At 39.1% G+C, this 24,139-nt stretch overlaps 1 protein-coding gene across 1 annotated transcript in view; it reads left to right on the top strand.

The window, feature by feature from the left end:
* PDZD8 (PDZ domain containing 8) overlaps nt 1–24,139 on the top strand; it is a 46,770-nt gene that overhangs the window by 7,835 nt on the left and 14,796 nt on the right. Inside the window, exons 2-3 of the mRNA XM_050340849.1 lie at nt 4,811–4,933; nt 7,270–7,372. Of these exons, the coding sequence (XP_050196806.1) occupies nt 4,811–4,933; nt 7,270–7,372 (226 nt within the window). The remainder of the gene's footprint in view (nt 1–4,810; nt 4,934–7,269; nt 7,373–24,139) is intronic.

The following is a 24,139-nucleotide window of genomic DNA, read 5'->3' as shown; positions in this document are numbered from 1 at the left end:
TTGCAGTGACATGGCAGAAGGCTTCATGGTGGTGTTTGAGTTACCTTTGTGAATGATGTGGCTTGGTGAATAGTTCCTTAGTAATTAAATAGGATATGATGCAGTGTAATTCTAAAAACCTCAACAGTTGTTTTTTCTTTTTAAGAATAACTACATACTTGTTAACAAAACTTGATGCAATATGTTAGAAGAAACAAAACAAATTCTAATGTTTCCAAGCAAAGAGCCCAGTGGATTAGAAGGGGAGTTGGGGTGGGAACAGCAGTGTAAGTCAGTGGTATTGTTTTAAAACAATACCGCAAAAACTCACTTTTTTTCTTTTTTTTCTCTGTTCCTCTGAAAGAAGGGCAAATTAGAGAAAGTATCCAAATTCATGATGGGTTTGGTAGGCAAAGAGTGTAGCAATTTGAGAAGCTGCTTCTTTCCAATGTAATCACAAGTGCTTGCCATCAGTGGTGCAGGATTTGGAAAGTGCAGAAATCCTTCCTGTTAATTAATGTCACGAGCCCTTCCTGTATTTGATTGTCAGCAGCGGTGCCACAGGCCATGAGCTGAGCTGCTGTCATTTGATCCCATTTACAGCCCATTTAGGAATGAAATGCTGTGACTCACCAGTGGTGTCACCTTTGCTTGGGGACAGGTGGCAGGTACCTGGCCATGGCCTGGGTCCCACCACTGCAGGCTCTGAGCTCTCTGAAGCCCAGGGCCTCTGTGACTGCTGCCCACAGCTTCAGGGTCAGCTGTCAGCCCCTCAGCTTTGGAAATAGTCTAGCTCAGGCCCAGGACCATCTGCAGCTCTTTGGGAGGCTCCCAGGGTGTGAATTGGACCATCCTGTGTCTCCTCAGAAGTGCCTGGATAAACGTGGATTGAGGAGAAGCTTCTGTAGTTCGAGCATTTTTAAAGCTTAACTGGAGGAGTGAGGATAAACCTTGGCAAGCTATCATGCCTAGAATTCAGAACAGATACAAATATTTTTCACTTTAGGCTTACAGCTGTCTGAGCTGCTTTCGGCAGTGAGTTTTTTTCTCTCTAGGCAGTCTGAGAGATGTCATTTGTTTCATGTGGACATAGGCTGGAGTTTAGAGGAGGGGATTAAAACCCTTGAGCTCAATGAATGAGTCATGTTCGGAGCTTAGACTTCTATTAGAACATCATCTTTTCTCTCTAACCAGTATTGCAGAGATGATGTTTGTCGAGACTGGAGACCTCCTTGTGGGGGAATATACTGCTGAAGTGAGCAAAAGCCAGTGTTTTGCTGGCATCAGTCACTGGAATCAGTCTCTAATCCAGCTGGCTAAAGGTAGTTTTGGGGTGGCTTGGGTTTATTTGCTTATTTTCTGGTGTTTTTTTTTTCCTGCTGCTGTTCTCCTTGAATGCCTCAAAGCTGCTTGCTAAACCACACCTGCTGCTCTTCCAACCCTATGTGAACAAAAGAACATATTCTGCATTTTCTGTCCCACTTGGAGCAGAACCACAATAATTCAGGCTTTCTGGTTAGGCAGGGCAACTTGTCTTCATCCTGTCTGAAACTACAATATAGCAGAATTTGGATATCTTTTTCTTAATTTGAATCAACAGTTTGCTTCAGCTAAAACAAACAAACAAACAAAAAACCCCAAACCCAAACAAAAAATACCACCTGAAGACTCTGGTATCAAGCAGGCATTGACTTCATTGAGTTAACAAAGCTTTTCAGTATTTATGGAATTTGGAACTTGGACAGTGTTCTGGAAATGCAAAATAGTCTGTGCATGGTAAAATCAATCTTGTTTGTGCTGATAAGAAAGTAGTTTTGATAAGTCTGAGTCATAATTTTTTACCTGTGGCTATTTCAGTACTCACAGTAATACCATCTCTTTAAGACTCTCCTTGAATTCACAATGACCTCTGTCACATATGCAGGGAAAAAATTCTACTGTCTTTTTGGAAGCATATACTGGACTGTTTCCATTTATTCTTGTAGAATAAGAACAAACTGAAGTTTTAAAATTGTCTATCTTGAGTGTCTGATTCAAGATATATTTCAGAGTTACTGAGAAGAAAGAACACTGTAGCTTAAGAATCTGGAACGGTGTGAAACATCTTTGAAGAAAAAAGGGAATAATAAAATCCTTTCCTTTTTCTCTTGAGGTCTTGGTTACAAAAAAAAGTGACTGCTCATATATTGAGAACTTGTGTGTAAGGGCCTCCCACGTCTGGGGCAGAATATCCTGTAACACAGGGGGTAGGGTACTAGATCTGATCTGAAGTTTACCATAAAACTTCCTGGAAAATAAACACTGTTTGTTGCAATGTTTTTCAGGCTGCTTGTAAGCCAGACTTTCATGGGTGTGAGTAAAGCTGAAATTAGTAGATTTCTATAATGAATCAGTATAATTTGAATTATTAAGGTCCCCTGACTATGAATACTGGCACAGTTCTGCAGCGTTTTCCTTCTGGAATTAGTGGCAGCTGGAGAACTGCTTTTGCAAAGTCTTTTAAAAAGCATAGTACTGGGGTTGGTTTGGGTTTTTTTCTCAAAAAAAGGATGAATTCCATTTTTGTATCTTCAATCTGAAGAATGATTTAAGCAGTTTACATTACAGTATCTAATAACTGTAAATGTTAGATGATAAGTACTTTTAAAATCTAATTAAGGTGATTATGCCTCTTTAGGAGTGGATTCTAATATTTCAGATTTTTTGTAGATGTAAACTTCATCTTAAATTACACACAATGTAAGAAGAGAAGACTTGTTACATGTCTTAAAATATCTGGTGTCAATCATTCTTTTTGAAGTTTATACACTTTACAAGTGCCTGAGTTGCATTTCCGTGCATCAGGTGGAAGAGGCAATATGAACAGGACTGTGATTTAGTTCTGTTCTGTAGTTAGCTGAACCTTTTGATTGCTCCCCAAACTGAAAATAAATTCGACAGTTTGTGCTTGAAGTGAGAAATGTGAAGGGCAGAGTGTGCTGTGATAGCTGGGGGTGGCTCAGAGTGGGGAGGGGACCAGGCCCTGAAGTGATACCAACTCCTGTAGAATGAAAATAGTGGGATCATCTTGGTGGTGTGTTCCTTACTCTTGTGATCCTTACTATTACTTTAATTATTCAAGAACTATAAAGGAAGATATGAGGCAAATACCATACCAGGCTACATGCACAAGGAATATTTTGAGTTTGTTGTTTATAGTAGGCTCATAAACATAAACCGTGGCCCAGAGTGATTTAATAGTTTCATATGTGTCATGCAAGACTGAAAGAAAAAAAATCGGAATAAAGTGTTTAAAATTGAATTTTTTCACTTGACCTACATCAAAATGGTTTTCTTCCTGAAGGAGTTAATGAGGGAGAAACTTGGAATCAAATTAAAGTTAGAAGCTGAATGGGGTTTCAGGAAAAGAGCTGGAGTGTTGAGTTGTGTTTATTCACAAAGAGAACAAAAGAAATGTCTTTCTCATGGCTCTGTCCGAGGCTGTTGAGGAGTGCCTTGACTGGGAGCATCGAGCTCCCTCCCCAGAGTGTGCTGACAGTTAAAGGATGCTCCATTATTTATGGGAGTTTCTGAAACCCCTCAGTTGAGATCCATGTGACTGTTTCCTGAACATATTGTGATCTCTGAATGTGACAAGCAGATGCTTGTGATGGTTGAGCAAACAGTCCTTATGAAAGACTTCTTTCTCCTGGAAAGGCAGATCCATCCTGCAGTCTGTGGGGCTCAGATCCTCTGTCCTAAATCTCCTCGACAGAAATAATTGCTGGGGGGCTGTGTCAGGATGGAAACCGAGGCACAAGGCAGTGCTAGGAAAGGGGAGCAATGAATAGAGAAAGAAGCAATGCCCTGCAAGAGTTCTTTCAAGTCCTTTAGTGCACATCCTGTGGTATCTTCCTTTCTGCAGGGTTGTGGCCCCTGCTGCTGGGATTGCGTGCGTACCAGCGTGTGCTGCTGGCATTGCATGTGTGTGTGTGTGTGTGTGCCAGCGTGTGCTGCTGGCATTGCGTGTGTGCCAGCGTGTGCTGGGGCTGCAGCTGTGCAGCCTCTCCCTCCCTCACACCCTGGCTGTGTCTGACACTGCAGCACTATCGCTTCAAAATGAGATTGCTATTTATAACTCAGCATATTCTAATCAGAGAGGGAATTACGTGGTGAGATAACGTGTGTAAAACACAGTATCTTCGACATGAGCTGCTTTTCCTGTGAGTCACATGCTGTGATGAGGGAAAAAAAGCTCAAGAGCAAATATTTAGAATACCTGTATCTTTATTTTAATTCAAGAAGAGTGGCTAAAAAGAGCAACTGAAAGTTTTTCACAAAGTGAGAGAAGAATCAATCTGTGTAACTGAAGTGTAGTGTCTGCTAGGGTGCACCAGTCCTCTAGTACAACACTGTCATAAAAAGCTTAAGCTTTAGGGTCATATTACATTTTCACCTTTCAGTGCTACGATGTTTATGCAGATGAACTTAGAAATTAAAGACCTGGTAAGATATTTACTGCAAAAGGACTTTTGTATTAAATATGTTTGCAATCATAAACATACTGTATGATTTTTATCAACTTCTCACTTTCTCAAAATTACCTGCACTAGTCAATATAACTCAGTCTCTTCCTGTGAAGAATTCTTTGTTTATATTGTCCAGTCTGCTGCATTCAAAAAACTTTAGTAGCTCCTACTTGTTCCTTTTGATCAGTAAATATGTAGGAATGGTATTATTTCTCTTTAGGAGCGTTTAAGATTTATTGTAATCTTATTACCTTTTTTATATTTCTCTGTGCTAGGGCTCTTTATTTATTTGAATTAAGATGAGACCGTTCTCTGTTTTTCAGGTTCAAGCCATTTTTTCCATTTCAAGCATTGCCAGCTGATGAATACGAAGATCGAGACCTCTGCATACAGGATTTTCTATTGACAGAAGGTCGACTAAAAGTCACATTAATTGAATGTACAAGGTATATTTTTGTGCTCTTTCCAATCTGAAACACTGTGTAACATCACCAACATCTAACTGCTGTTGTGTTTGTTTGCATTCAGAACCCAGATTACTCAGTTTGACATCATCCTCTGACCTCTCAGCATTGTCAGCTGTCACAGATGCTTATCAGATGGCTGCGAGAGGAGGCAGTTGCTGCTTTGTCAGGTCTTTTAAGCTTTGGGTCTGACTTAATCTGTTTTATGCAACTTGAAAACACGCACATGAAAATTGCCTCAACTGACACCTCTCAGCCTGCACATCTGACTGTTGGTCCCATAGTAATTGGGATCTTGTCCCATCCTTCTTTTGAACTCAATAACTGCAACTGCTGTCCATAGAGTCCCTCTGTGAGTAAATGAATATTCTTGCTTACTTTGCCTCTGAAGATATTGATGAGGCAGAAGCTGAAAGACACGTGGAGGATTTTGGTAGTAACAGAAGTAGTATACAGTGTACACGACAGTAACAAAGATAAAACGTCCCTTTTCCGTCAGCACTCCGGGATGGTGTGAGGCTGGCCTGGGCCAGTTCTCAGTGGTGCAGCCCTGCATATGCTGATGTGCAGGCCTTTTGCACTCCTATCTGCCACAGGGACCTGAGAACTTTTCATTCTTTCATTCTCCTTCCAGGATGAAAGATCACTTCAAATTCTGTGTGGTTTTCAGTTTTATTCAGTGCCCCAGAAGGTTTTATATTTTTCTGAAATTGGAAATTGAACTCCAAACTCCAACATGGAGAGCTCTTTAAAATTTAGATGTGTAGTTTGGCTGTCTTGTGATGTGTTTCTTCCAGCTGACTGCTGGTAACCTGCTGTAAGGTGAAATCTTAATGTGGCTCATTGTTTTTGTGACTTTTATGTTACAGTGCTGGCTGAAAATTGTTTTATTCCGGTTTTGAGCTATTCCGTGTCCTTGTTCTTCCATCCAGTACAAGACAGCTAAATAGCTACTGTGCTGATATTTTCAAGGGATAATAAGTACCCCTGGAAAATTCCCCGAGAATGTGTCCAAGCGGCCAGAAGATGAAATGTGTGCAACCAGTGATCAGCTGAAAAGCTTTAATGAATTGTCTGATACCAGTGAGACACCGAGGAAAACCTGTTTTACTCAAAAGCAACTACTGAAAGCAAAAGAGAAAAGCCACAGAGGGTTGCTGGGGATGGTTTAAAAATGAGCAAAGAAGGGATGAATTTGTCAGTTCAAGTAACCTTGGACAAGCTTAGTCTTGTCCAGAGTACCTAATTGGTTGGTTCTGAGTCTGGACTCCTGCTTACAGTAACCATATCAATAGTGCTGAAGGTCGGGCTGGAAATGAGGGTGACATCTGCTGCTTGCAGGGTTGCACTGGAGCATGTGGACTGTCCCTCTGAAGGTGGGGTTACAGGTACAGCCACAAAACCTGAGCCCAAAACAACAGACTGTCAGTCAGGTGTGCTGGGGACCGACCCAGACGTCATCTTCCCCTCTCATCTGCCCCAGGCGTTCATGTGCACAGCTGAAAACTACTTAAAGAAATTCTTCATTGAGGGACATGGGAAAGAAAGATGTATTTCTCTCTCCCTGCTGCAATGCAAGCTTGAGAGGTGTCATAACCAAAGAGGTGTTTTCCCTTGAATTGGATTAATTTCACTCATTCTAGATGTTGGTGAAACTTGTTTTCAATAGCTTTACTTAATTTTTTTTTTCTTTTCTAGTACTCATATCTGCCTGAAAAGCTTTGTAGCCTTCTGGAATAGGGTATCATGCATGAAGAAGCACTTTTTTTTTATAAATGTTGCAAAGAACTATAGATATGAGGATCCCAGTTTAGTGAAATATAAATATAAGCAGTGGTAAACTGTTAAAATTTAGATTAATCTACACTAGTGCTCTCTTAAACCAAGAAGAGCTTCAGTACATTGTGAAGTTTAAGACTGAAATGGAAGACTCTTGCAGCTTTTCTTAAAATTGTTGATTTTCTTAAAATAAAAAAATAGTTATTTATGGAAAAAATGCTGGTCTGCTGATTGAACTTTATTAAAAGAAAAGAGGGAACAGAGCAGACAAAAAAACCCCAACTCAAACAAAAAATCCCTAGCTAAAAATTTTCTTATATTTTATATTTTTTGGAGTTCTTCCACTAGAGGGTGGCAGTGTCTTTCTTTTGGTGTTAGACTGTGCATGTGGAATCTGTTCTGTGTGACTTCTCTATGTGTACACATTGATGATAATAGTAATAGTGTGTAAATGAAGAATGGTGAGTATGTGGGATGTGTGATTATCTGGGGTATGTGTAATACTATTACAATTCTTACTGTGGGCTTTTCTATTTCAGGTTATTTATGTTTGGATCCTATGAAAGAGAAACAAATGTTCATTGCACAATGGAACTGAGCAGTAATGTTTGGGAAGAAAAATCAAGAAGTTCTATTAAAACGGTAAAAAGTATAGTATAATCTTTATATATTGCAGTTTGTCTTAAGCTCTTAATACACTGTCTAGAAAGTGTGTTCTTTGGGCAATGAAATGGGTGATATAGTAGGAAAAAATGAAACCAAAACATAGCAGAGCAGTTATTTACTTTTTAACCCAAAGTATTTCACTGTCAAATTGGCATGTATGGATAACATCATGTTCAGTTATCACACCTCTGCTTGAAACTGTGCCTGGTGTGACTGTATTGTCAAATCTCCATCTGTAAGTAGTGTGAAGGATGTGTTTTGATAGTCCTGTTCCTCTGTGGGTGGGGCAGTGTTTAGAAAGTGGTGAGGAAGATTCACTTTGATGTGAACCCCAGTAGCTGTTCCTTCTGTTGGGAGTGCTGAAGGCACGGTGAGCAGAGGGGGCTGAGTGACTGACTGCCTCCCTTTCCCCTGCATTTTGTGCAAACGTTGGCAATTGTCTTGGATCTCCAACTTGTTTTTAAAGCATGTGAATCCTACAGTGTTTGCTAAAGAATCTGGTTTACGTAGCAGTTTTTAATTTTGTGTAACTTTTGAGTTTGTTTAATCTAAATATTTAAGCCTCTTTGCATGATCACATAAGTATAAAGTAGGAGCAACTCAGCCTTTGTCCAGTTTATAGCCTTAGTCCTTTCCTAATAATAATAATAATAAATATTTCAGAATTTTCCAGAAGGAAGCAATATTTCTGGGGTTGAAAACCAAACAAACCCCAAAACAAAAAATCACTTACTGATGTGAATGACCCTTTTTAGGGACAAAGTGTGCACAAATCTGCAAGGGTTGATGCTCTGGCAATGAAGGTGGGAGTGCAGTGGTTTATCAGCACACTTCTCTGGAAATTACTTTCTGATTACTTTTAGATAATGTTGAGTAGCATTATTAGAACATGTTGTTTTACATTCTTAGCAGCAGAAGAGGAAAGGAAGAACGCTGTGCAGACAGCGTGGCACTGGTGTTTGTGACAGCAGGTGGCAGTAGGACTAAACTGTTCGAGGGTGGAATGGCTTCTTTTCAAAACTATGGAAAAGTACTCTGTTTGAGATTCTCAAGAACTCATCTTCTGTTTCAGCATCTGAAATGAAATGGCAGGTTTTTAAATGAAATGCCAGTTTTTGAAAACTTCTGAGCTGTTAAAAATCTAGCCTGCAGTGCACAGGAGGGTTTCTCTGCATCTGTATTGCAGTCCTTCATTAGGTGTTGTGTGAGCACTGCCAGAGAGCAGAGACTCCTTGAGTTACTGCATCTCTGGCTCAGCTGGCACTGTGAGGAATTCACTGTGCTCAGCCACCTTGAATTCAGGCCACTAGGCAGGTGGCTGGTCTTAAAATCCTGCTTTTGAAAATCTTGATATGGAAAATGAAAATTAGCAACTTGCAGAACTACTTTTTGCTCTCAACTTATATTCAACAGATTAGAGAAATCATGGAAAACTTTTCCTTAGGAAATCAGGTTAAATATACAAGTTAAGTTACAAAATGTTAGGGCATCCCCCAGAGTGACAGGAGTGTTGCCAAAGATCCTCAACAACAAAAGTGTTGCTGACACATTTAGCACTGGAACTTAGTAGTTGGTTTTTTTTCTCAGAAATTATAACTGTGAATAGTTAAATAGCAATTTGCTTTATAAAGAAAAGACACTGTGATGTTTTTCAAACTAAAAGTTTACTTGTATCCCTCGTGTGATTTTTAGCCCTAATGCAATGTTAACCATGAGGCAGCTGCTGGCAGTAATAGTAAATCCATGTTTTAATGCACTCATGTGCAGTGCTTACTCAAGATGAAGTTGTTAGAATGAATAACAACTTCACAAACTACCGAAGAGGAACGGTGGTCTGAGTTGAGAGATACATTCAGGTTGGAAGGGGTCTCAATGTTCCAGGCCTCACAAAGGCCTGACAGCACATCCTCTGATTCCAACTGTGTTCTGCAGTGCTCCTGAGGAAACTTCTCACAACTTCCCATGCTCTGTGGCATTTTCATTCTGTTGATTATGTCAGTAGTGCTGACAAAAGATCAGACAGCTTTAATACATCGTAATGAATTTTGGCGAGACTTTCATCTGATCCCATTATTTATGGAATATTAGTGGGTGTCACAATTGATTTTGAGAAGAGGGGCTGTGTTAGTGAATATATCTGGAGCATTATTGAAATGTCTGTCACAATACAGAGGTGTCTCAGCCTTCTGTTTATCAAAGCTGAAACACCAGTAGGACTGCAGAGAAGTGACTTGGCACATTCCCATGTGAAACATGTAAACATTCTTAGATATCTTAATTAGTAGTACATGCTGCTGGAGTTAATGTCAATTAGTGCGTTGCTATGTAAAAAGTACGTATGGATAGGATGTAGTAATTAGCATTAGCAGCATTGGATCACTAAACATGTTCTATGGGTAAATAATTAGATATGTCTAAATAAATGGATATATGTTTGTGGATATTGAGTGGAGGCTGTGTCATAAATGTGGATGGTTATGTCCACTGAACTGCCACTAAGCAATACTAGATTGATTTCTGCTGAAAAATCACGTTATTTTTTCACAACACTATACATAAATGCTGGCACAGGTAAAGTCAGCAGCAAGAGTCTCACAGGGTTCACTCTACACAAATGTGCTCCAAAGAAGAAACAGAACAGTTCTTTTTGTTTGTAGAAATCAGAGTTTCTCTGTGCATAGAAGGAAAATATATATACCTTACTTAGAGCTGGCCTAAGAATGGACACAGAAATGAGCCTGAAGTATCAGCACCATTGACCTGAGGTGGCTTTGCAGCCCTGAGCACCCTGTACACTGGCTGCTCTGTGGGTGCTCAGCTGTCCTGAACGTGGCAAGCACTGGCACTTTTCTCTGGTTCCAGCACTGTAGAGAGGAATGAATCCAGAGTGTAGTTGTATAGGTACAAGAATCTTGTTTCTCATAAGCTGCCCTGCAGATCTCTGTAGTCATCTTTCCTTTTTCTGCATACTGATGGTTCTGACAGATAAATTGGTTCTCTACAAACAACAGAAACTCTTAAAAAGAGAGTGGTATCTTCTGATACTGTTACACCCAGGAAACACAAACTGTAAATGGCATGTGCTTTTTATTGGTTTTATGAATATAAAGTAATGGGGAGAGGTGCTCAACTGTAAACCAAAATGGATCTATCTGTTCCAAGTTTTCTCAAGTGGTACTGTAAGAATAGCCACAGTTTCATACTGCTACAGGTAGTGGTGAGGCTTTTTGTTGTTGGCAGGGGGATTTATTATGATTTTTTTTGAAACCTCTTCTGTAAATATTAACTTTAGCAATACAGACACTGCATTCCATGATCTGCAAAGAAAAAATGTCCATCTAAAATGCCACAGCTAGTAGCCCATAATCAGCAGTTGTCTCAGGAGCACACAAATGTCCTCTGAAGTAACCTAATAATAGAAAGAATTAAAGAATTAAGGTAAGCATCCCAATGCTTTTTTTAGGAACACCACTTGATGTTTTCTCCAGGTCATTCTGAACATTGTGCTCAGCACTGAAGTGCTGAAGGGGAAGATCTATGACACCATCTTTCAGTATTGCACTTGGAATTTGTGTGTACACAGATATATAGGCCATGATCTCCACTTCTGGTGGTGCTATCTTGATGGATATGGCCTTTTATAGGTAAAGTTAATGATAGCTTTGAATTTGCTTTAGGCAGGCTTGTTGGTACCTGCTCCTAAAAACAAAGCAATATTTCTCAGCCTTTCATAAAACTAAATTTCCTTTACTGGGGATTAAGGGAAACCTAAAGGTATTCCAGTGCCATAACATATGAATGTAAAATGAGAAATAACGTAAATCAAATCCAGCACCTTCTGAAATGAGTTGCCTGAAGGTACTAAACTATAATGTCAAAATTTGGAGCAACTGTGAAATGTTAATTTGTAAATACGTGGAGTTAAATGCCTCACAGTTGGCATTTCAGTGTGCTTATTTAACAGCCTGCCATTTCAGCATTTAATCCTATCGAAAGAAAGGAGGAGGATTAAAGCAAGAAAAGCTTTTTGAAAATGTCACTTTTTATGAAAATTCATGGTCTTGTAAAACTTGATAATATTTGTAAATACAATGGGGAATAGTTCTGAGATTTGTGCCTTACATAATATTCTGTAATCTGTCTTTCAAATAAACTTGAAGGCCATCAGGATTTTTTCGGTCTCATCCTAAACATTTAAGCTTTTTGACTTGGGCTTCAGAAAGCTTTGCTGTGATTTAATGAACAACCTTCTGAGAAAATGCACTGTAGTTCTTTATTTCTTAGAGACTGTTGAATGTGAACATTAAAAAAAAAAAAACAGAAACCAAACCAAACCAACAAAAAAACCCCAAACAAACAAGAAAATACTAATAGAGCTTTCTTTTTTTTTTTTTTCTTTTTCCCAGTGTGCATGTATATACAGATAATTGTTTAGAACCAGGTGTCATCATTCTAATCACAGTCCAACCTGATACTTCTTACCTGCTTGTAAGTCAGTCATGTCCTCCTTGGGCACACCCTCACCTGAGACAGGCAGAAGGCAGTGCTGGCTTCCCTTGCATTGCCTCTTTTTCTCCCCATGTCCAAACTTGGTGTTGAGATCCTTCCCAGCGTTCCTTGGAGTGGTACAGAGATTGAATGGCAACGAATTTAAAACAGTAGATGAAAAGATTATTGGATAAAATAACTTGAGTGAGAAGAACCTGTAATGAGCAGTGCTGTAGTGCTCTCTGTGTTCTTGTGCTTCCACATCCCCAGCCCCTGGTTTGAGACCTGCCAATGACCTTATTCATGGATTTAGGAGGAAAAGTTCTTCTGCAACCAGATACTGGTTTTGTACAGTGAAATAAGTCTGTGTGGAAAGCACTTAATTCCAGTTGAAATCTGCATTAGATTTTATAACCGAGTTGCACTGTAGATGCCAGGAATAGTCAACCTGTAGTACAGATTGTAGGAGTTACCTTTCAGTCTGCTATTTTACATACCCTCCTGATAATATCCAGTTTGAATGGCAGTTGTAAGCTTTTCTTGTGATACTTTTCAAGTTAAAGATTCATATTTAACTATATATAACCATTAAATAAACACTGTAAATAAGCACTGTACAAGTGAAGACTGTTTCAGTGTGTCACTAGATATGCTAGTGAGGTTTTTTTTTTACTATTCTTGTCATCTGTTCTGCTGCTTGTCCAAACACTGAATGTGGGAAAGAGTTTTAAGTGGGTTTTAGAGCAGCTGTGTTTCTTATTTGCAAGGAAATTGATTTACAGTGATAGCTGATCTTGCTAAATAAATAGACGGCTGATGCATGAGAGCTAACTTTGTTTGTATAAACAGTATGGCCTATTGTAAGGGAGATAACAGTGTTCTACTGACCCGAGTACACAAAGTGGTTTCTGGGTAATTGAGTATTTTGAAATTTGGAATGGAGATTTTTAAACATATCCTTAATATATAACTATAAAATAATTATTAATAGTAATCATTTAACAAATAAGCCTGCTATTCTTTAATGGAGATATCTGATGCCCTTCAATGGGATGGAAATGAATTTTCATGCACCACAAATGGTTGATGTCTGGTGGTCTTAGATTTTGTTCTAGTGTCAAAATACAGGCAGAAAAATTACTGCAAAAATGACTACAAAAAAAGCATTTAATTTTGTGGGAGGAATTCCGTATTCTGAGTACACTCTTAGGTATTGTGCCTATTTTTATGAAGTCAAATGAGTTAAGTAGTTCAGATTCTTGAACTCAAGGTAATGCATTGTTGTTACGTGTGTCACATCTTCCCTTCCTAGAATGTAATTATTTAGCTGAACATTATCTCAAAATGACTGTTTATTTTTTTCTTCCTTTCTTCAGTCAGCAGCTGAACTAGAAATCAGATGCTTGTCTCAGTGTTACAAGTCTCTTCTAGGTCTCGTGGAGCAGAGCTCAACACCTGGAGGCCACACAGAGTCAATGAGAATAGTGTTTGGTGTATTTATGTTTTGTCATTGGAATTTTCATTAGTTACAATACTGTGGCTATTCTATGTCTGTAGAGCGGTAGGAGTCAAAAGTGAATATTAAGATAGTTATTAGCACAGGATAAGTGATTCTCCTTACTTTTTCTTAATGGTGACCAAGCATTTTAAAAATACTCTCGATAACTTAAAAAGATCTATAAGCAAAAACGTTGTGAGGCAAGCGCAGCCTGTGCTCTCCCAGAGCTCTGTACTGACAGCAGGGAGAAACAGGAGAGTAATGTGAGTGGGCAGCACAGCAGCTGCCCTGGAACAGCCTCGGGGATCAAAGCGGGAATTGCCGATTCCCATCAGACAATGAAGTGACTGAAAGGTCGCTCTGGTGTATCCAGGTGAGACTGCAGAGAGATGCTCTGCAAAGGCCACCTGCACATCACAGCTCATCAGTGCTAAATCATTAGGAAATGGAGCTTTTCCCTTAATGCATCCTGGGAAAAGGCTGCCTCCATCAAAGTTTGGGGAAGTCAAGTGGGATCTTTCAACTGTGACTGTCTTCACAGATATTTTAGCCAAAAGTCAGTATATACAGATCTGTACTTATGTCATCTCTTTCCATTATAACGTGCTTAGTTTGGAACAAATATCATGTCTGTGCACCCTCGGATCCATTTGATGTTAATTGAAGCTATAGATTTTCCCTGGCTGAAGGAAAGAAAAAAACATAAGCCCTTAGGAATCAGAGGCAGATATGCAGAAGTGTTTTTTGTGTTGTTGGAGTTTTTTAGTTATAAAAGCAGTCATAAAGTGGATCATGTGTAAAAAATATAACTAAATATGCATATGCACTTTGTGTAAGTTGTGCAGATATATGAATACATGCACTTAATATACATACAAATATATGAAAGATGAAAAACATCGGTTATTCTACTTCAGTTAGAAGTTAATAGAAGTTTGATGAATAAGAACTTGACCATGCATTAAAATACGTAGATACTTGTAGATACAATTAATGACCCTTGAGAAATTGGACTTGACTTATCTGAAGTCCATCAGCACTTACAACTCCAATGATATATAAGAGAGTCAAGAAATAACAGAGTTGATGGTTATAAGAGAAATGGCAGGAATCTGTTCCTAGGTTCCTCAGTGGTTAAATCACACATCTGTGGGAATATATTAGGGATAGGCTGTACAGCAGCTTGTAAACTAAAAACAATCACTTTACATAACAATGTGAGCATGTGAAGTGGGCATAGGATTACAGTGTTCATAACTTCCTAATACAAACAAACATGTGGTTCATCTCCACTGTAATCTCTCCCCCTTTCAAACCAGTAATTTCCACACTGGTCTCAAATCAGATGCACATTTACAGTAAGTAGGGACACAACTAGGTATGGTTTCATTGAACTAGTGAAGTGTGTAACAAGTAACTTGCCTGAGTTACAAATTGCTGTTCAGTCACATGGTATTTCTGTGATATGTGGAATCAAAATCCATTTGAGCTGTATAGCCTGTTCTTGGGGAATATGAAAAACACCACTGTAGCAGAAGTGTTGATAGACGTTGTATGTATTCATATGTAACATGCATTTACCCAGTTTTTGGGCCCAAGACCTATGTGTAGAGTATAGATCAAGTTGTTCTGTCTATGGACATGTGTATATAAATAAATGAAAGCATTTACAAAAGGAATGTGCATTTCCCAAACAGCGGGGACAGTAGGGTGCTTAGGCTGCCCTGTTAGTGAGCGCTACAGCTGGCATGCTCCCAGCTGAGCATTAGGAGCACATTGGGTGTGTAGCTCCATCTGCAGGGATTGCTCTTCATGTGTTCCAGGAGCACTTCCTAGTGCCAATCAAATACAGAGGTGGGGCCCGTGGGAAGCTCTGCCTCTGAGCACACGCCTGGTCTGAACTAAAAAGCCAATGTAGGCACATACTCTGAGCAACTGTTAAATCTTCAGTGTTGGCTGGATTGGTGCTGCCACCTCTTCTGTCTCGAATGAGCTAAAAAACTATGGAATGTGTTCAGTCACTGCCTTGCACACAGCACAGAGGTCTATCTGCAAACATCGTTAAATGTATTTTTTTCTGTTCATGGGGCACAGCAAAGAAGTAACTGAGGTGCTGTTGAAGCCTGGGTTAAGCTTTACTTCCTGGGTTGTCAGGGAAGTAGGTCATGTGTCAGTGGATTTAGGCTGTGCAGTGAGGCTGATGCACAGTAGTGGGGAGGAGCAGAGTGACTGCTAGCTCCGTGCAGGAGAGCAGGTGCAGTGAAAAAGAGCTGCATAGCCAGAGAACAGAGGATGTGTGACAAGAGCAATACTACCAGCAACGGTCATGGGAGTAGAGCAGCTGTAAATATTTGGCTAGTGTGGAATCTTTAAAGTGCCTGATTGATGTATGTTATCTGTAGGTTATAGAAACTCCCAGGAAATGTGGGGTTGCACTATCAAAACCACTGGACAGCTGGCTTCAGTGGAAAAACTGGCTTGATTTCAAGCATTTCTTTGTAAATATATATAATACAAATTATATCTGGATAAGGTATCTGATTGGTCACTAGACTAAAGTCAGAGTAATGTAGAATGGAAGGGATCTCTGGAGGTAACCTGGTCCCAGCTCCCCCCCGGTCAGGGCTAAGCTGGCTCAGACCCTCTTCCTCAGCACAGCCAGGCAGTGTTTGTTAAAAAAGTCTTTTTTCTTCAAATTTTAGTTTTGCTTTCACTAAATAGTGTGTGACAGACTATACTGTTACACAGGGAGGGAGGGCAGCAGAGCTATCTGAACTGATTTGGACTAGTTAAATAAAAATAATTCACAAAAAGACTGATCTAGTCTAGGACTATTTCTATAAGGATGGTTTCAGATGGAGTGAGGTTTCCTAATGTTACAGGCAGTTCAGGCTGGAGGCAGTTGTAGCCTAAAAACTGTAATGAAATTGCATCAAGACTATACCTGAGGTTACAAACCTGCTGGAGACACAAAGTAGTACATGTGTCATATCTGGTATTTTTGTTTCATTTATTAAACTTCTTCATTTTGGCTACAATGGGTGTTTAGCCAAGACATGGGAACTCTTAGGATGGATTTTTATTTGAGCAAAGAACTCATTTTTTTAAACAAAATTTTTGCCAAGCATGATAAATGTTTCTATTTTCACCACAGTTCTTGAAGCTTTAGCTATTGGAAGAGAATCTGAAATAACATATATTCTAAAAATATGTTCGTAATAACTAGGAACAAACTTTTGGCTGCCGTTGTGAGCAAAGGCATTCAGATTTTTGCCAGCTGATGTGTAGAAGTGCATTAGGAACCACAGTCTTAGTCACATATGATTGAGGTAACCAAGAATTGTAATTAATTCCTGGGCTTTAAAAATAGCTGCTAAGAGGAAGAAGTTTTATGAAAGGTCATTAAAACAATGTTCTCTTATATCTAATAATTGGAATTAAAGTAAATGTGATTTACCAGAAGCAAAGAACCTGATTCTAGCTAACAAGACAAAATTTACTTTTAACAGAGGTTAGTTTTATTTCTGAATTTGTTTTGACAGCTGGAAGTAGTAACCTTTAAAGGCAGTGGAAATGTGTCCTGGACAGAATACACCCTTTTCTGCACGTTCAAAAAGTAATTTAGTGGAGCAAAGAGATCTTTCTTTGAATTTGCCAAACCCCCAGCCCACTGTATAACTCTTCAAATGCTGAAATACATGTTTTATAACTACAATTGAAAAGGCTCAAGGAATCTGCTGTGGCTGCAGGGAGGGCAGAGAAGGCAAAGGAGCTGCAGGTCCTGACGGTATCCTGGGCCTCCTTTTCAGCAGAGTGAGGGAGAGCAGGAGGAGGTGCAAGGGAAGTGCTTTCTGTCACTGTTCTGCTGTCTGTATCAGGAATTAAATCTTTGATATTGAAACTTGCCACTCTTCTTTTTTTTTTATTTTTGCATTTTATTGGGGAGTAGCTTTACCTACCAGCTTCTGAAAGGACTTCTCCTTCATCCTTTTGAAAGCTCGATTGTTTTGGTTTTCTCCTTGCTCTGTGCTTTTCTGATGACTGGCATCTAAGTACTGCAAATTACTAGGTAAGCTTCAAGTGTTGTGTATTGACAAATGCAAGTGTAGGAGTATAAATTTCCATTGTCAATAAAATAGATTGATTCGGTTTTTTAGTGGAATTTCTATTGAGGCAACAGCATAAACCCAAAATAGGAGAGCAGTGGTTAACTTAGCATTACTGAAGAGAGGAGGTTTTGCAAATAGGTCAGGAACTGGAGGGGTATAGTCATCTTTTTATCTATCTGTAGGTAGATATGTATCATACATATATATACAAAAAATGATATATATATATATATTTATCATTTTTTAAGGAAAGCATAGCAGTTGAGAATGCTGAATGAATAGGTAGCTGATAACTATCAGTTGGCCAGAAACATTTTGAAGCAATGCCTTCTGTAAGAGAACATGGTTGATATGCAAGATTTGCATGAGTGCACTCTACATGCAGACAAGATTTTTTTTGAGTATCCATCACTTTGCCCTTCCCCAGCATATCTTTAGTTCCTTTTTTTGAGTATTGCTGCAGTTTATCTTGAATACTGTAAATATGACTGTTGGCTAGGGGTCTTATCTAATGTAAGGATTAATTTTTAATTGGTTATTGTTAGTATTGAAATTTTTTGTTATTTAGCAATTTCAGAAAATCGTATTTAACCATGCTGCATTGAGGTAATTATGTCAACTGAGCGAGCATCACTGAAATCTGGAGGTATAAGTTCAATACCCATTTCAGAGTGCCTCATTACTCATTCAAAAGGTCTCATCTTTATTAATTTAGGTGTGTCTCCCTTTTATATCCCTATGAGTGTCTGCATACTATATACCTGTATAATATTATAAAGTATAATGCTTTTTTTGGAAGAATTTGTAATGGATTTACAGTCATTTGTAAGATCTGGGAGTCTGAACTTCTGTTAAAAAGAGGAAGTATTTCCCCAGGCAGAGCCTGAAGCAGGAAGGTGGTCTGGCTTGGCTCTGGTCCTGGTGGGCTCGCCAGCCCCGTGTCCTCCTGAGAGCTCGGCTGTTTGTGTTCCCCAGCAGAGCAGTGCAGAGCCCAGCTAAACACCTCTGGCTCCTGGGAACCCCCTGGCAGCAGGGCAGCCTGGCTGCCCAAGGCTCCTGCTGCCACGGGAACTGCCAGGGTGCTGCTGTGGGACCAGCCCTGTCCCTCTGCACTCACCCTAACCCAGCAGAGCCACATCTGGCCACTTGTCCCCACCGGGGCCGTGTCTATCCCTGTGACCACAGCTCTTCAGCTTCCAAAAAACCCACACATATTCCCCGTGGAAGCAAGCACATGCACTCACTGTGTAATAAAGCCACAGCTCTTTCAATAATTATAAGCAACATATTAGTGGATTGTATCACTATATTCAAATTACGGTCCTTGCTGGTTTTAACCTTGGACTGCTTTGTATGCAAAGTACTGTTCGACTCAGAAATGTGTCCTTGTATGAAAGTGGCAAAAAAATCAATAATGCCTCTGCTGAAAACATCTAAATTACAGTTCATTTTGGTGTTTGTCTGACATAACAGTGTAGAATTACCTGAGGATTAATTGTTTCGTGATGCTCTTGGTCAAATGGTATGACAGGGTGTAAGTCAGAGGCTGCTTTTGTGGGCTTCAAGAGTTCATCAAGAAGGGTAAGCTGTGCACGATGAACACACGTGTTTTTTCATTATGATTTTCTTCTGGCATTGCAGGCTAACAGGCTCCAAAGTAAAAAAAAATAAAACGCCAATAACTTTGTTTTTTAGCTCCCAAATTGTTGGTTTTTTTTTTCTTTTTCATGCAAAAAAATAATTACAATTCTTCACACCACCTTCTTAGTAAGTCCTAATACGTGCATGAAGGTCTCCACCTCAGTGTAACATTGTGCACAAGTAAGTGATTGAAAATGTGAGATTAATCTATGGATTACTGGCTGGTTGGTGTAAATGAATTAAATTTTAATAACCAGAGGTCGTGGGAATGGGAAAATTAGGAGCTTTTTGCTATAGTACTGCACCCATGGACTTGCAATCTGCAGTTCTCCAATTCAGACCTGATTTTTTTTCAATCTCCAACCTCCTCTACACATGCCATGTGTTTACCCCTTTCCCCCCATCTCTGAGTGAATATAATTTCCCAGGTACTCTTTTTCTTTAGGCTTTTCAGTGCATTGCAGACGTTTATAAAAGTAAACAGTTTTGAACTTCGAGGGAGGGAAGTGACTGTATAACAAATTGGGAGCAAGCTGATGGTTCAGTTTGTAATTTTGTGTTCTGAAACTTTGTTATTAGAAATCTGCTGGGTTTACTTTTTGTTTTAGTGTAAGGTATTTTGTCATTCATCACACTGCACATTTGTTTTTTTGGTAGAGGTCTAATCTCTTAAACCTGTAGGTGTTCAAACAAAATATTTGTCAAAGTATCAGTTTCAAAGAGAAACCTCGGACTTTTGAATACTTAAAACTGAATGGGCCACTTATGAACTGTGTCTTTTTGGGGACTGCTTCGCCAGTGCCCTTATGGCGATGGTAAAGAAAATACAGTGCCGTGGTCTGAACCAAATATTCAAATTATTTCACGTGTTTTCATCAACTTCTTGGATTTTTTTTCTTTTTTTAAATTTTTTTAAAGGTCTTTGAAATTATTAAGTAAACTGAATTATTCATACCTTGTTCAGTATTTTTTTTAAGTTCTGATTGTTTCTCAGGCATTGTATGGCATGACTAATTCTTTTTTCAGTTTTAAATGAGTGAGTTTCAGATTCTTTGGGCAAGGTAATTGGTCACAGTCCCAAACAAGCTGAGTTTCTGGTGGCGGAGAAGAGAAGGGGGAAAGGGAAATAAAGATGTTGCTTTGTAAAATCTGATAGGTATTTTTCATATATATTCACCAACTAGGAATAAGATCTGTTGCTAATTTAAAAATAATAGAGCATAAATCCAGAGTGTATGAAGTTATAGTGAGTGCTGAAGGAAAAGAAGTTTTTAAGCTTGACATAATTTCCTATTCATTCTTTCACTTACCTTACGATAGGGAGATGAGGAAGTGATATATGTTACTTCCCTGAGCCAGAAGATGCTTAAAAAAAAATTCAAAAGGAGGGGAACTTCGACTTCCATTATGGGTAGTGTTCTGCTCCTCTTGTAATTAAATTTTTTTTTTACTAGTAATAAGCTGGTTTTGGAACAATATTTTTCTTCTAGCTCTTTTAGCTGCTTTAGTGTTAGTGGTTTGGGGTCTATAATTGGTTTCTGGAGAACTCATAGTTACACAAATGCTGTTTCCTTGTCATTCAGATATCTAACTATAGGAAAGAAAATCCTGCTTTGTATTAGGCAGTTACAATCCCACTGATTATGTGGAGAGAAAACTGCAACATGAAGATGCCTTCTGTGAAAAATTCAGATGTTTGGGTTTTCATGAGGCATTTCTAGAACCAGGTTGCGAAGTTGTATAGCATATGTTGATTCCAATTTACAGCTGACGTTCAGTTTCTAAATCGTTCTTCAGGTATATTGGGAATTGATCTTTATATGTGTTCAGGGGGAAAAATCTGGAGTATTTTTCAAGTGCAAAGGAGAGAGAGCTGGGTATTGATTTCTTTTTCAAAGTGAAGTGTCAGTATTTGACTTAGTCGATGTAAAGTTATTTTTCAGTTTAATAATTGTGGCAATTTTCGTGAGTGATGAGCGGTAACAGTATGAGAATCTGGTTTCTAGGTGTGCTGTTGTCTTGGTGCTACTAATTAGATGTGACATTGAGCTGCTGTTTCACTGCCTGCCAGCAACTTGTGCCCTATAACCATAAATAAATTGATTTGATGTGATGTGTTCAACAAAATAACCAGAAATAGATGTATGGTCATGGAAATCTTTACTGGTTATATAGTTGTGTGTTTATATTGCAGTGTTTTGTCCAGAATTTAATTGAAAACAACTCAGTGTGGTTTGGCTGCTTTTCTAGGTACAGAAGGATTATTATATACAAGACCTTGGCCTTCTTGCAAGAATTATTTGGAATAAGCTGGATATAAATCCTCATTTCTTCTGGCCTTGGTAATTTAGAATTTCAGAAGAAAAGTGTTGGTTTTACCGGGCAAAGGGTGGGGCAGGGGTTGTATGCAACAGGAACTTCATTTTGGTGCAGATGGATCTTGTGTTTAATCTCTGAAGAGCTGTTATGATCACGAATCATTTTACTCCATCTGCTTTAGTTCCTTTGGGTTTCGGTACTTCAGTGGGAACGTGGGCCTCTGAGCACTCCTTGGGTCATGCAGGATATTATTCGGGCTTGTGCTTTTCTTTAACAGCCATCTAGCCATTAATATTCAGGGAAATGGTACCAGTTGCCAGGAAGAGAGCGTGTTTGTGCCGTGCTGAAGTAACAAACTGTTCACTCGCGTTCTGTGATGTTTCAGATTATAGAATTCCATTGGTTCTGGGTACATCTGAAGTCCCTGTTGTTTTAACTGTTCTTGGTAAGAGTGTGATTTCTGTTACCTGCGAGGGTAATGGTTTGTAAGAGTGTAGTTGTTATGTATCTTTTGCACTGTCTTGTGTAAGGAACTGTTTGACAATGTTGCATCTTTAGTCAGTGGCATCACTGTGGTATCCTCAGTGTCGGTAGAGAGCACAGGCTGATAACGCTGTCAGAGCTGAGGGCAGTGTAGGGGGCTGCAGGGCTGGGGGAAGACCAGGCTCTGCCTGCTGCCTTGGCCTGTCTTGGGATTGCTGCTGCTCCCTGGCCCTGCCACTGCCTCTGCCAGCACCCAGCAGAGCTGCAGCAGGGGTTCTGCTGCCATTCCAAATCCAGGGGGGCTGCTGAGGAATCCCAGGCAGGGAGTATTTGTGCAGCCCCTGCTATGCATTGTGCTTCAGATGTAGCTCTGCAATTAGCATTGCCGTTGTTCTGAAGAAAACACTTCTGCTGCAGAATATCAGCCTAAAAATAATGCACTTGTTCTTTCCACCAACACTTTTCCGTCAGAAATGTAGCTTCTAAGCCCTTGAAAATGTGACTTTTAAGCCCATTAACGAGATCTATTACTTCTTTCTAATGCATATAAATTATATTGTATATCTTATTTCCATGGAGACTAGCATCTGTGATGCATATTACTGTAACTACAGTGGAGAATAGCTTTTCATATTTTTAGTTTTGCTTGCTGTATCCATGTCAGTATTCAGATGCTTAATGCTGCTGGGTCTGATAGTCAGAATTGCCAGGCAGTTTCTCTGTGTGGAGAAGACTCTTCACCGTGTATATTATTTCTGTTATAAAGAACTTCTACCTGATAGTCTATACTTTGAGTTTATTGCATGAAGATTGATAGTAGCTGTTTTATCACTGTTGATTAGATACTTCCAAGATACATGTAAGTAATTCCTAATTGTTGTAGAGGGTTTGCTTTTAATGTATACACTTGAATGTTTTTTAGTTTTGTTGCTTCCATCTTGGAGGTGAGCAAAACCCTGCATGACCTCTCTCTCATGTGCACAAACTCGTAGGTTCCCGTTGATTTCTTTTATCTGTAAGTTGCAATGCAGTGATTCATAACAAATTTATACAGAGAAAAGCATGAACCAGGTACATTTATTTATTGGTTTGATGTCACACATGGTATTACTCATGAACTTAATATCACTAACCTTATTTCAGTGTTTGCTATTAGACTACCTGATTCTTGCACAAACTATATGATGACTGAATCACGCTTAAGCAATATTGGAGGAAGCCTTTTTCCTATCAAAGACATAAATGGTGATGTAAGATTAGGGGGGAAAAAAATCAATCTTTTCCATTTCTTCAGGGCCAAAGGAAATCATCACAGTTGGGTTTAATAAAGGCTAAAAGGATGTCAGTGAGTAAGAGCACTTAAAGAAGAGCTACATTGGTGTTTGTACTAAATTGCTCTGCAAAGAAGAGCTCCACGGAAAACTGAAGGCCTGCATTTTACTGCCTTTTGACACTTCAAAGTTAAATGCAGGTTTTCTGCTGCCTTGTTTGTCTTTAACTCCTCCATTCACCTCCTGTAATTACTCTAAGAATGCCTCAGCAATTCATGATAATTGCTAAACACTTTGCTTTTTGCATGTCTTGTAACCTGCTTCACCGGTCAATCGGAAGGTACGATTTTCAGTAGTAGCTTAGTCAAAGAGTACCTGCAATGTGTCAGAAGTACTGGCAAAATAAGGTACAGCTCCTGATTCTGTTCAGTAACGAGCCTGTTCTGGGTTTTGCTGATGTCAAACGTTTTCAGTGCTCATCAGGCAGACATGCAGATGTTTAATTTTCTACGATGAATTGTCACATTTATTTTCAGACAAATAGCTCATGGTGGTGAAGTTAGACATGTGCATAACATTTGCAGTATTGTGGCCTTAGTGAATTACTACTTTAAATAGGATCTTGGTCCAATATGTAACTTACTTCAGAATGAAATTACCAGCATATTTTTTAAATTGTATTTTTTGTTTTTACAAGAAGCATGTAGAATAGAAAATAATGAGGCCCACTAGCTTGCTTTATAAGATGACTAATAAGAAAATATCAAGATATTTATCCATAAATATACTTCTTCTGAAAGTGAAACAAACCAAACAGGAAAAATGCAGCATTTGTCTGAGATAGCTGTGTCTCCCTGTGCGCAGACCACAGTTCACAGAGCTGGAAAGATTAACAGCAAAAGGTCCAACGTGCCACTTCCATTTTTTCAATGTT

Source organism: Myiozetetes cayanensis, unplaced genomic scaffold (assembly GCF_022539395.1).
Source record: "Myiozetetes cayanensis isolate MyiCay16 unplaced genomic scaffold, myiCay2020 scf10, whole genome shotgun sequence".
In the NCBI taxonomy this organism is placed as follows: domain Eukaryota; kingdom Metazoa; phylum Chordata; class Aves; order Passeriformes; family Tyrannidae; genus Myiozetetes; species Myiozetetes cayanensis.
The sequence above is the reverse complement of the archived record's forward strand: the minus strand, read 5'-3'. Positions and strand labels throughout refer to the sequence as shown.